The sequence below is a fragment of the Malus sylvestris genome, chromosome 12 (assembly GCF_916048215.2).
Source record: "Malus sylvestris chromosome 12, drMalSylv7.2, whole genome shotgun sequence".
NCBI classification, from domain to species: Eukaryota; Viridiplantae; Streptophyta; class Magnoliopsida; order Rosales; family Rosaceae; genus Malus; species Malus sylvestris.
This window is the reverse complement of record NC_062271.1, coordinates 20,391,165-20,404,375: the sequence shown is the minus strand read 5'-3', so window position 1 is coordinate 20,404,375 and position 13,211 is coordinate 20,391,165. Positions and strand designations below refer to the sequence as shown.

Sequence of the window (13,211 nt, the reverse complement as noted above, 5' to 3'; positions counted from 1 at the left end):
TAGGAGAGATTTTTCAATGTAACCGGTACACGAATGGTACATCACGTATCATTATACAAATAGTAGGATATATGTGCTAAAAAGTTAATTACTTAAAAAATAAAATTTCTCACCACTTCTATTAAAACATGTGGTGTACCACTTGTGTTCCCATAAAAATGAAAATTTTCTCCATATCTAGGAGAAATTTTTAGTTATGACGAAAACACGGATGATACACCATGTGTTTTTATGTAAGTGTTGGAAAATTTTAATTTTTAAGTTATTAACCTTTTAACACACATAAACCACCATTTATATAGAGACATGTGGTGTACCACCTCGTGTAACGGTTACACTGAAAAATCTGTTTGGAAGTGTATGGACATAACAGGTGTAAAATTTTAATTGGACCACTTCAAAGAGTCATTTTTTGGGTACTCACCAGTGAGTACCCAAGTATTAGTACCCAAGTATTAACCCTTTAAAACTTTCTCCTTCTTACGTCCACACCAATACTGTTTGAAACATTTCGGCCGCCCAAAAAATAGAAAAAATACGTTTAACAGCCGCAAAACCCTAAAACCACCGTTTTCAAATCCAACTCCAAGGTGTTATTGCCGAAATGTATCTCTACGTTCCTCAATCCATCTCCGTCAAATTCTCAGCAATCCCTTGTTTCGGTTCGTCTGGACGGGACTTCAAAATTCCCGCTATTTCCATGTCTGCAGTTGAAGTCTCCGCTCACATTCCGGCAGCCCCCATTTTCCTTCCAGAAGGACCTTGGAAGCAGGTTGACCTTCTCCACGATGCTGTTTTTGTTTTACTTTTTGCATTTTTCTGTGCAATTTCGTTTTCCTGTTTCTTTAATATTGATCAAGACTGTGACTTTATTCGTGATTCTGTAGATTCCCGGTGGAGTTACAGCTGCAGAAGGATTCAAAGCTTCAGGATTGTATGGCGGTCTTCGTGCCAAAGGCGACAAGCCTGATCTCGCGCTTGTCACTTGTGATGTTGATGCCACTTCTGCTGGTGAGTAATTAATCTCATCTTGAGCTAGTTGATTCTGTGTAATTTTTCATTTTTGTAATGATTTTTAAGTTTGATTAATTGCAGGATCGTTTACCACGAATGTGGTAGCAGCTGCGCCGGTGTTGTATTGCAAATCTGTATTAAAGACTTCAGAAACGGTGTGCTTGACTGTCTTTTGTTTCAATGCTTCTTTCACTTATTAGCTAATGATGCTGGGATTACTGTAAATTTGTTGTTGTGTTTGATATCATTTTTGTGTTTTTGATTATCTGCTAGGCACGAGCAGTTTTGATCAATGCTGGTCAAGCCAATGCAGCAACGGTAGGACATTTATCGATCCCTATTGTCAATTTTCTATTTATTTTGTCTTCCAAACTCTGTAGCTTGTTAAATCACTCTCCGAGTATGTTGTTACAGTTAAGTTTTGCACAGATGATATACATTCCAATTCTGTCCAGGGTGATGCGGGATATCAAGATGTAATAGAGTGCTCCAGCAGCCTTGCTAAGGTATGTGGAGGGCGACAAACACGTGAATCTCATAGATACTCTTGCATAGGCTGGATTTTTTTTTTATCAAGTTCAACATGAATTTTTGTACTGCAGCTGCTTCATTTGAGACAAGAGGAAGTGCTGATTGAATCCACTGGTGTGATTGGTCAAATGATAAAGAAGGTTAATATATAGCCACCATATTTCTGTTTCCTTCGTCTGCTCATTTGTAATCATACTGATGTGCACAGGATTTCTTGGAATATTAATAGATTGACTGATAAATGTTACATGATATTTTTATGGCAGATATATAACTTGATATGTTCTTAGTGTTGTATAAGCGATTCATTTGTTAATTCTCTTATGCAGGAAGCACTTCTAAAATCTCTTCCAAAACTGGTTAATTCACTGTCATCGTCAACTGATGGGTAAATGTTAATGCTTGTAAACTTAGCTCATATAAATGGCATACTTTCATGTTTATGTAGCTGGTTGTATTTATTTTCGGCATCGAATTTCCAAGTACTTTATTCTCTTTGATGTAAACTAACTCTCTTGTTTTTTGAGTGCATGCTATTCTTTTTTGTTGTGAAACTATGGGATTAAAAAAAATTTAAATCATCACCCTGATGTGCCATTTTGGTTCGTTCTGCAGGGCAAATGCTGCAGCAGTGGCAATCACAACAACCGACCTCGTTAGCAAGAGTGTGGCAATTCAGTCTCAGGTGTGCAATGTTTCCTGTATTTATATCCTTGATGCATGAGATATATGTTTTATTTTTTGGAATTGTTTTTGTTAATGTTCTGAGTGCTTGTCTTGTACGGGTCTTGATAAAGACACTGTACCATTGACCCAAGCAGGAGCAACTCTTATGTTGCTTGCTTTTGTTTGAAGTTTTGTTTTATGCATAATCAGCGATGCCAAAACGTTGGCATTACAATTTCCAAGTATATTTACTCTATGTAAACTAATGTCACATTCTTTAATTTTGATCTAGCTTCTGCATATTACTACCAAGTAAACAACATTGGAAATAAAAACAACTTTGAAAAATCAGTCAGGTCCTTACTAAACTGGTGATTGCTCAGGTTGGAGGGACAAATATAAGAGTCGGGGGAATGGCAAAAGGTTCCGGGATGATCCACCCAAATATGGCTACCATGCTGGGAGTATGTCTTCTAAAGTTACTCCTGATGTTTGTTACTAGTACATAATGTTACTAAGAGTTTTATATGGGAACAGGTAGTAACAACCGATGCAATGGTTAGCAGTGATGTTTGGAGAAAAATGGTTCAAATTGCTGTCAACCGAAGCTTCAACCAAATAACAGTAAGTAAACTTTCTATTTTCTCTTTTTTCGGAATATCATAGTTAGTGGGACTAACACCTGACAGAGTGTAATCAAGCTGCTGCATCTTTCTTTTGTAGTATGATAACCCACTTAAGGTGTTTTCTCGTTGCAGGTAGATGGTGATACAAGCACCAATGATACTGTCATTGCGTTAGCTAGTGGACTATCTGGAACCAAGATATCTTCCTACAACAGTAACGAAGCAGTCCAACTTCAAGCATGCCTTGATGTGGTTAGTTCCGCGCATTTAATTTTTACCTAACCTCTGTGGTCTAAAAATCTCCTAGAGTGAGATTCAAATTTCAGGAATTAAATGGAAAAAAAAGTTGTGTTTTCCATTTGAGCTGTTGTATGGTCTAAATCCAATTTTTAGTATTGCAATTGTTGTGTCATTTTGCAGGTAATGCAAGGTCTTGCCAAATCAATAGCTTGGGACGGAGAAGGAGCAACCTGCTTAATTGAGGTCTGCATTCTTATTCCAGATTGCTAATTTTCACTGTTTTTCTAATTTTAATTTTCAAGCTAAAGTCAAATTGTTCTTTAATCTCACAAGTATAACATAGTATTGTAAAGTGCTCAGTGTGGGATCTGGGTAAGTACAAGACTATGCTAATTGTTTGCACTTTGATTTTTGAGGATGATGAAATTGAGGTATTTCATATATGATTTCGAAGATGTGTTTGCTAATCCGGATTTAGATGTGCAGGTCACGGTGACTGGTGCAGACGGTGAGGCTGAAGCAGCAAAAATAGCACGGTCGGTGGCATCTTCTTCAATAGTAAAGGCATGATATCCGAACTCGGCCTAACTTTTTGATGCTCATGTGTACCAAATACTAAATTTAATTCACAAATGTCAATCAGGCTGCAATATATGGCCGAGACCCAAACTGGGGACGAATCGCTGCTGCTGCAGGCTATGCAGGGATACCTTTCGACCAAAGCAAGCTCCAAGTATTACTAGGGGATATTCTGCTCATGAATGGTGGGGAGCCACAATTATTTGACAGGTAACAAAATCGTTTCGCTCTGTGTCAAGGACATTTCCCTTTCCCTTTCGGCTCGTCATCTTTCTCCCCTCCGAGGAGATCGACCTTAAACCTAGTAGTTTGACTTGCTATATTTCTTTCAGGAGTACGGCTAGTAACTACCTCAAGAAGGCTGGTGAGATCCACGGCACAGTTGTAATTAGTGTATCCGTAGGTAAGTTTCTGAAACATTTGGAGGAGATTCAAGTCGGATATTCAGTTAGAACCATGATTATAATTTATACCTAATCTGACTGACTACTATACCTGCAAACTCAACTATTTTTGTAAATATTTCGTGTTTGATATGCCCTCTACTTTTGAACAGGTGATGGCCCTGGACGAGGTCAAGCATGGGGTTGTGACCTAAGTTACGATTATGTTAAAATTAATGCCGAGTACACAACATAAAGTACTCATTTCGTCATTGTGCAACCCCAACTGGAATTCCAAATGAGATTATTTAGGCTGTTACTCTTCAATTCCATTTTGAATTTAGCCGTTGGTCTAGAACACCAGCTCAATTTATACGGCCCTTAACACAACCTTAAGTAACAGTTATACTCGAAAAGGGAAATGGCCGTACAAAATGAAAACGTCGCCAAGCACAGCAAACATAACTGAACTTCCACATAAATTAGGGTTCCACGATGCTGTTGATGTATGAATTCATAAACCCTAGACGGAGAGTGTTGATGTATGAATTCATAAACCCTAGACGGAGAGTACAACAACAACAACAACAGAGCCTTTTCCCACTAAGTGGGGTCGGCTATATGAATCATAGAACGCCATTGCGCTCGGTTTTGTGTCGTCCTCCGTTAGATCCAAGTACTCAAGTCTTTTCCTAGGGTCTATTCCAAAGTTTTCCTAGGTCTTCCTCTACCCCTTCGGCCCTGAACCTATGTCCCGTAGTCACATTTTCGAACCGGAGCGTCAGTAGGCCTTCTTTGCACATGTCCAAACTACCGGAATCGATTTTCTCTTATATTTCCTTCAATTTTGGCTACTCCTACTTTACCTCGGGTATCCTCATTCTCAATCTTATCCTTTCTCGTGTGCCCATACCTCCCACGAAGCATCCTCATCTCCGCTACACCCATTTTGTGTACTTGTTGATGCTTCACCGTCCAACATTCTGTGTCATACAACATCGCGGCCTTAATGCCGTCCTATAAAATTTTCCCTTGAGCTTCAGTGGCCTACGACGGTCACACAAACACGTCGGATGCACTCTTACACTTCATCCATCCAGCTTGTATTCTATGGTTGAGATCTCTATCTAAGTCTCCGTTCTCTTGCAAGATAGATCCTAGGTAGCGAAAACGGTCACTTTTTGTGATCTTCGCTAGATTGCTCAGGTCATTTGTGTGGATAAGTATATAAATGGATAGAGATAGGAAAGCAAACACAAGATGTACGTGGTTCACCCAGATTGGCTACGTCCACGGAATAGATGAGTTCTCATTAATTGTGAAGGGTTTACACAAGTACATAGGTTCAAGCTCTCCTTTAGTGAGTACAAGTGAATGATTTAGTACAAATGACATTAGGAAATATTGTGAGAGAATGATCTCGTAACCACGAAACTTCTAAGTACCGGAGTGTGGTATCGTCTTGACTTGCCTTATCTGTCTCATAGGTAGATGTGGCATCTTCTCTGGAAGTACTCTTCCTCCATCCAGGGGTGGTATCTGTAACTGGTGGAGATGCACAAGGTAATGTATCAATTTCACTTGAAGCTTACTTGTAGTTTCAGGCTTGGTCAAGCGCGATACAAACCATGTAGTAGGAGCCCCCCCAAGTCGCCGAGCTAGGGGATCTGCTGGAAGAGGTGACAGACAAGGTAAGCAATCAGAGCTCCGGCTGATTGTTCACATTCTCCCTATCTTGCAGGCAGCATGAAGGATAAAGAGAAGAAAAATGAGAAGAGATGATATGGGATACTTTTTCTTTTGAAGAAGTAACTTTCCACAGGCTTATTCTTGAATTGGGCTGGAGGGTTTTCTGGTTTCCTCCAGAGTATAAGGCCGACTGAAGAATTTGAGGGTCAAAACAAGTCCATCAAATCTAGAGTACGTTCGACCCTGTTGATATGGGATACTTTTGCTTTTGACAGAGTAGTGGATGTATCAGCACGTGTGCTGTTACGCTTGTCTCCACATGCTTCCTTGTATCCTTCTCACTTGCCCTATCTGTTCCTCAGGCAGATGCGGTATCTTCCCTAGAAGCATAAGATGTTGAAGATGAGTACTCGAGAGCAATGCCAGGTAAGTAATCAGGTAAGGGGTTCCAGGCAGTCAATTCCTGGCTGGAAGCTTGATTCCAAGTGCTGACTGATTGCTCTCATTCTCCTTGTCTTGCAGGTAAGAACAAGGCGAAAGGAAAAGACAAGGAAAAAGCATGATATGGGATACTCTTGCTTTTAACCCTGATGATATGAGATATTCTTGCTATAGTATAGCTTGTTTACAGAGGTGTTATCGGGGGGAAAGAAAACTGAATATTTCAAAAGGCTTCGTTGGGAGTGCCCTCTCAGATAAGAGGAAGGGTTGAGCATGTTTGCAGGTCTGCCTGTCCGTTGGGGATGGAGGTCAACATATATAGGAGTCTCCCTAACATCAAGTAATAATGCTATTCCTTTACCCTGCTTGGTCATAGCACGGTAGTGGGAGCTGCCAGCTTCACATGTTTTAACTCTGTCAGAGCACTTTGAAAAAGTGGTCTGTGGTATCTGGAAAGCTGATGTTGCATGTGAAGATTACAGACAAGCTTTATCCAAGGAGATCCAGCTCTTAAAGTTGGGAAAGTGGTGCCTCTTCGGTTTTTGAACAAGCAATCCTGTCGGGGATCTGGCTCTCGAGATTCGGAGAACGATGCCTCTTCGATTTTTGAGAAAGCAATCTTGCTGGGGGTCTGGCTCTCGAGATTCAGAGAGCGGTGTCTCTTCGATTTTTGAGAAAGTAATCATGTTGGGAGTCTGGCTCTCGAGATTCGGAGGGCGGTGCCGCTTCGATTTTGGAGCAAGCAATCTTGTTGGGAGTATTTTCTCGAATGTGAGTAAAGGTTGGGCATGTTTGCTAGTCTACCTTGCCACGAAGCACAGAGGTTGACACACATGGACTTTCCAATTATCCAGCAGTGGTACTGTTCCTTGACCCTCTCTTCGATTTTTTTAGAAAGTAATCATGTTGGGAGTCTGGCTCTCGAGATTCGAAGGACGGTGCCTCTTCGATTTTGGAGCAAGCAATCTTGTTGGGAGTGTTTTCTCGAATGTGAGTAAAGGTTGGGCATGTTTGCTAGTCTACCTTGCCACGAAGCACAGAGGTTGACACACCGGGACTTTCCAATTATCCAGCAGTGGTACTGTTCCTTTACCCTTGTGGGTAATAATATGGTAGCTAAACCTTCAAAATTTATGTGTCTAAACTTTGTTAGTGTTGTTTCTTTGCTATTCTTTTACCCTTCTTGGTCAGAGCGATGTAGTGGGAGCTGCAAGCTTCACGTGTCTCAACTTTGTCAGAGAATTTGGCAAAGTTATCTGTGGTACCCATGAGCTACTGTTGCGTGTGGGAAGTGGGTGATTGAACAGTACGATTCATGTGCTTTCTACTTCGCCAGAAATCTTCGACAGAATGCCCATAATTTCCGCAAAGCTGAGTGTGAGTGTGACAGGTGCTGACAAGGCTGGAAAAGTAGGTGCCTCTTCGATTTCTGAGATTGGCCCTCGTGGTCTCTAAGCAGCCCAGGTTTTGAGAAAGCAAGCCTCTTCAATTTCTGAGATCGGCCTTCGTGGTCTTTGAGCAGCCCAGCTTTTGAGAAAGCAAACGCCTCTTCGATTTCTGAGATCGACCCTCGTGGTCTCTGAGCAACCCAGCTTTTGAGAAAGCAAATGTCTCTTCGATTTCTGAGCAGGCGCCTCTTCGATTTCTGAAGCTTCGTCGAGTGCAGATTTTTATAGGGGCTGACATTAAGTTCCAAAGCACACTTGAATATCCACCGGTAGAAGCTCCATTCTTGCACTTCTAAGATCTTGATTTGTCCGACCTCTTCTCTCTTTAACACCTTTGAAAATGTCTGGCCCATCCGACCGTCGTTTTGACTTGAACCTTGTTGAAGAGGCAGCCTCGCCTTCTCCAGACAACATATGGCGCCCATCCTTCGTCTCCCCTACTGGTCCTCTTACCGTTGGGGATTCCGTGATGAAGAATGATATGACCGCTGCGGTAGTGGCCAGGAACCTTCTCACTCCCAAAGATAACAGACTACTTTCCAAACGGTCTGATGAGTTGGCTGTTAAGGATTCTCTGGCTCTCAGTGTTCAGTGTGCAGGTTCTGTGTCTAATATGGCCCAACGCCTATTTGCTCGAACCCGCCAAGTTGAATCATTGGCGGCTGAAGTGATGAGTCTCAAACAGGAGATTAGAGGGCTCAAACATGAGAATAAACAGTTGCACCGGCTCGCACATGACTATGCTACAAACATGAAGAGGAAGCTTGACCAGATGAAGGAATCTGATGGTCAGGTTTTACTTGATCATCAGATATTTGTGGGTTTGTTCCAAAGGCATTTATTGCCTTCGTCTTCTAGGGCTGTACCGCTTAATGAAGCTCCAAATGATCAACCTCTGATGTCTCCTCCTTCTAGGGTTCTGTCCAGTACTGAGGCTCCGAATGATCCCCCTCCGGTGCCTTCTCTTCCTTGGGCTCTACCGACTGCTGAGACTTCTCCTAGGCAACTTTTGTGAAGGCTCCCTCTTGTTTGTTTATTTTGACTCAAGTATATGTACATATTTGTAACTTATCGGGGATATCAATAAATAAGCTTTCATTCATTTCAACGTATTGTGTTAAATACACCAAAGCCTTCTTCGCTAAGTTCTTTGAATTTTCTTTTGTTGAAGCTTGTATGTTGAAGCTTTGTGAGTGGAGCATGTAGGTTGAGGTAGTGTTCCCTTAATTTCCCGAGTGAGGAAAACTTCTCGGTTGGAGACTTGGAAAATCCAAGTCACTGAGTGAGATCGGCTATATGAATCTTAGAACGCCATTGTGTTCTGTCCTGTGTCATGTCATCCGTTAGATCCAAGTACTCTAAGTCTTTTCTTAGGGTCTCTTCCAAAGTTTTCCTAGGTCTTCCTCTACCCCTTCGGCCCTGAACCTCTGTCCCATAGTCGCATCTTCTAATCGGAGCGTCAGTAGGCCTTCTTTGCACATGTCCAAACCACCGTAACCGATTTTCTCTCATCTTTCCTTCAATTTCGGCTACTCCTACTTTACCCCGGATATCCTCATTCCTAATCTTATCATTTCTCGTGTGCCCACACATCCAACAAAGCATCCTCATCTCCGCTACACCCATTTTGTGTACGTGTTGATGCTTCACCGCCCAACATTCTGTGCCATACAGCATCGCCGGCCTTATTGTCGTCCTATAAAATTTTCCCTTGAGCTTTAGTGGCATACGGCGGTCACACAACACGCCTGATGCACTCTTCCACTTCATCCATCCAGCTTGTATTATATGGTTGAGATCTCCATCTAATTCTCCGTTCTTTTGCAGGATAGATCCTAGGTAACGAAAACGGTCACTCTTTGTTATTTCTTCATCTCCGATCCTCACCCCTAACTCGTTTTGACCTCCATTTGCACTGAACTTGCACTCCATATATTCTGTCTTTGATCGGCTTAGGCGAAGACCTTTAGATTCCAACACTTCTTTCCAAAGGTTAAGCTTTGCATTTACCCCTTCCTGAGTTTCATCTATCAACACTATATCGTCTGCGAAAAGCATACACCAAGGAATATCATCTTGAATATGTCCAAACCCTAGACGGAGAGTACGCAGACAAAATCCAAGCAGAAAATTAATAAATCATAATCGGGCCAACCAAAGAAGATAGCATTCTGCGAGCGAAAAGCCGATTCACAGTAGAAATGCATGCCACAAACACAGTAATCCTAATTACAAAACGCTGCTCTGAAGGAAGCATAGCAACGATACAACATATAAAGAAATCACCACACTGGGTACAAATAGAGTAGCACATTGTTCCAAGTTTTCTCCGACACTCATAAACATAACATTGTCTCTAGTGACTTATTTATGCACACAGCGTAGGATGTGATATTACGTTCGCTTACAAGGCTTCAGCAACTGGGTAATGCACGTTAGTAAGCGAATTTTTCAAGAAGGAGCTCCCACAATAAGAATGCTGGTCTGGGCTGCCTACCACAAGCTCACCAAAACCATTGTTTGGGTCGACCAATGTTTCACGGGGATCCAGAGATCTGTGACACCTCTCAGAAGCCCCAGATTTGCGATATTGCTTCTTATCTTTTCCTCGTGATGAGCTGCTCTTTTGCCCCTTCTTTCCATCTTTCTTCCCATTCTTCTTGTTCTTTGACTTCTGCTGTTTCTTGCCTGTAACTGTGTGCGACATTGATGTAGCAGGCGGATCGTACACATCAGGGGCCCAAGTGACAGAAAGTTTCCCGGGTGATAAGCCCTCTTTCTCCCGGCTACCTTTCAGAGCAGAAAGTAGCTTCGTAGGAGCCTGCACAAGGCATTAAGAACCATAAGACCTACATAGTGAGCACATCATTGGAAACTAGACTATCACAACATTTCTTTTCAAGTAGCCAGTTCAATCATTCCAAAACTAGAAGACAGCATACTACTCTGCCACCTATTTTACACTTACCAAATTTACGTTGTTGTACATTAATGCATAAATATAATTACACTAAATTTTACGTCTATATTTTCTGGAGAACCTAATAGAGGAGATGCACAGAAAAAATATGCCGCTTCTATACCTTGCATGATATACTACAGAGAAACCATCCAACATCAAGGACAAGGCATAATGAACAGGATAAAAATGAACGTTCGCTAAAACACAAAGAAACAAACACATTCCGCCTCCCACACTTTAAGTGGAGCCAAGAGGGGGGGCATGACCGGAAACTCTAAACCACATTCACCATTTTGTTTGATGTGCTGTATATCAAGCTAGGCATAGTCCGTGTAAGGATATGAGCTCATTACAATAACAACAGGTTCCTTAAGTATATCAACTGAAAACAAAAGTGGTAATGATTAACGGGATATCCAAGAGAGAAAACATAGTATTAGGGGGAATAAAGTGCACAACTCTGGGGACAATAGGCTCTTCCAGTAAGCATATAGATAACTTACAGGCAAAGACACCGAGCACAAGCAGGCTTGGTGATGATGTTCATCCCCGCATAGTGCTTCTTTAGGTTCCTCCTTTACTATGCTTGCGGAGGCATTAGGAGAGAGCACGCCAGTAGGATTAGGAAAGATTGCACACTTGTTCAAGCATTTTCGAGCGACTTTTCCCTGCTGTGCATTAGGATCTTCATGTGTGTTTCTCTTCTCCACACCAATAGTATTATACCCATCAGAAGCATGTTCCACTTCTCCAACATGTTTGACATCAATCGACTCTTTTCCAACATGTTTGACATCAATTGACCCTCTTCCAACATCTTTAACATCAATCCTCGACTCTTTTCCAACATCTTTGACATCAGTCGACTCTCTTCCAACATCTTTGATATCAGTCGACTCTCTTCCAACATCTTTAACATCAGTCGAGTCTTCTCCAACGCTGATATTCAAGGACTCACCGACAGCACTTACAAGACCGCTTACCGAATAATCTTCAAGCAAACTAGTACGAATTTGCTCTTGGTTCACAGAGGGCTGCAAACCTTGCAAACTGTCTACATTTCGCAACACCGATTTCCCACGAGGAGAGCTTATGTCCATCTACAATTACAAATTCTACAAAATGCCAGAATCCACATTTTAACAACATCAAACATCATCGGAGAAATCAAATCAACAGAGTTCACCAAATCATAAATAAACTACAAATAACTACATATATATAATCCAAAAATATCCAGCTGCCTCATACTCTGAACCTAAATATAAACAATACCAATCAACATGAATAAACATAAATTCATAAAATTAATTACCTCGAAAAAAGTTAACAGCAAGAAAGCCTTCGCACCAAGATCTGACAAAACGACTTCAAATTTCTTAAAGCCTGAACAAAAAGTTCTTCGAACCCTAAAACCTCAGATTTCTCGAAGAAATCTCGACGAAAACTCTCTAACCTTCGCTACAAACTGGGAAGCTGAGCAAGAGCCACAAGATAAACGAACCCAAGTGAGATTAAAACCGAATGTTAACTAAGATTACCGCGCCGATCACCCTTTTCGAGACGTTTCAGACGATGAGAGCAAGAGCCGCCGTGGAAGGAAGTCAAGTTAGGGACCGAGGGTCGTAGGAGGAGGTGAGTGGGCACCGAAGGCATTCTCGTATGCCCTTCGAAACCCTAAACCCGAAAGTCGCAGCAAAACCGCCCCAGATCGTGAACCAGAGCTGCGAAATCTGAGAAAACCGGCTTCAGGGTCGTCGTGTAATCGGGGGTCTTAACAGCGGAGCATGGCGGAGAAAGGAGGGACGGCCTAATGTGGTGGTGGGTCAAAAGTCAAAAGGAGATTCAGAGATCGCAGAAATGGAGATCAGAACGGATGGACTTTTGGGGCTCTTCCTTGTTGTATATAAGGAGGAGAGGAAGACGGTAATACTTTGCGTCAATGGGTCCACGGCCGAGTCTGGCGGGCCAGCAGATCATGGACGTACATGTGTCCATTGCGAACTGCCGGTCATTCAGTCGGTCGAGGGAGATTTTTAGTTGGGTTGGGCCGGGTCAACTAACATATTCTCCTTTTCATTTCCCTCTGCAGATATTTTTGGAAAGGTGTACGGCTGTTTGCAAGAAATGGCATCTTTTTTTGTTTATTATTTTTCTATTTCTAAATTGAAATGTTCTCAATTTTACCATTTTATCCCTATTTCATTAAATTATTTTATTTTGACAATATTTGAAAATTTCATTATTTTAGGATGCTGACTTTATATATAAAGTAACAATTAAATTTGAATCACTAAACTACACTATGTGGAGATTTAATCACAAACTTTAACAATAACGTTACTTTGATCATTAATACTAGACGTTTAAACAATGTAATTTTGAATCATAATTACAATATAAAGTCAGAGGACAAATTAATTTCATGTTTATGAAAACGTATGTAACAAAGGTTCGCATTTGTTGAAGAATAAAATAAGCATTAAACAGGTTGTATTTATCAACAAGCTTTTAAGTGTGATCGTCACAAATATGATATGGTGTTGTAAGTCCACACAAATAGAAAGAAAGAAAAAAGTTTGGTCAAATTGCTTGACCAGTCCGCCAGGAAATATAGAATTCCATGATAAAA

The 13,211-nt window shown here is 41.3% G+C and overlaps 2 protein-coding genes across 3 annotated transcripts; one reads left to right on the top strand and one right to left on the bottom strand.

Moving 5' to 3' along the window:
• Nucleotides 1-487: 487 nt before the first annotated feature.
• Nucleotides 488-4,366, top strand: LOC126592807 (arginine biosynthesis bifunctional protein ArgJ, chloroplastic-like). Of its 2 annotated transcripts, XM_050258595.1 has the most exons (16): nt 488-772; nt 888-1,011; nt 1,096-1,169; nt 1,288-1,332; nt 1,470-1,520; nt 1,617-1,685; nt 1,875-1,933; nt 2,161-2,230; nt 2,595-2,675; nt 2,749-2,835; nt 2,970-3,089; nt 3,258-3,320; nt 3,564-3,641; nt 3,721-3,866; nt 3,989-4,059; nt 4,213-4,366. In XM_050258595.1, exons 1-16 carry the CDS (start codon nt 605-607, stop codon nt 4,293-4,295), a joined length of 1,389 nt encoding a protein of 462 aa, XP_050114552.1. In that variant the 5' UTR covers nt 488-604; the 3' UTR covers nt 4,296-4,366. The 2 variants fall into 2 exon arrangements, with proteins under 2 accessions (XP_050114552.1, XP_050114553.1); XM_050258596.1 differs by lacking the exon at nt 1,617-1,685 and having other exon boundaries at nt 489-772.
• A 5,399-nt stretch (nt 4,367-9,765) lies between these two features.
• Nucleotides 9,766-12,480, bottom strand: LOC126592808 (uncharacterized). Its single transcript, XM_050258597.1, has 3 exons — nt 11,895-12,480; nt 11,083-11,694; nt 9,766-10,438 (listed from the first exon to the last, which is right to left on the bottom strand). The coding sequence occupies exons 2-3, from the start codon at nt 11,677-11,679 to the stop codon at nt 10,022-10,024; spliced, it is 1,014 nt and encodes a 337-aa protein (XP_050114554.1). The 5' UTR covers nt 11,680-11,694; nt 11,895-12,480; the 3' UTR covers nt 9,766-10,021.
• Between the last annotated feature and the right edge of the window lie 731 nt (nt 12,481-13,211).

What these genes read in the sequence shown, in the direction of transcription:
- LOC126592807 (XM_050258595.1), top strand. Translation starts at nt 605, where the DNA reads ATGTATCTCTACGTTCCTCAATCCATCTCCGTCAAATTCTCAGCAATC. An exon ending in CAGAAGGACCTTGGAAGCAG is followed by an intron (nt 773 to 887) that starts GTTGACCTTCTC and finishes GTGATTCTGTAG; the next exon opens with ATTCCCGGTGGAGTTACAGC. An exon ending in TGTTGATGCCACTTCTGCTG is followed by an intron (nt 1,012 to 1,095) that starts GTGAGTAATTAA and finishes GATTAATTGCAG; the next exon opens with GATCGTTTACCACGAATGTG.
- LOC126592808 (XM_050258597.1), bottom strand. Translation starts at nt 11,679, where the DNA reads ATGGACATAAGCTCTCCTCGTGGGAAATCGGTGTTGCGAAATGTAGAC. An exon ending in TGTGCTCGGTGTCTTTGCCT is followed by an intron (nt 10,439 to 11,082) that starts GTAAGTTATCTA and finishes TGCCTTGTGCAG; the next exon opens with GCTCCTACGAAGCTACTTTC.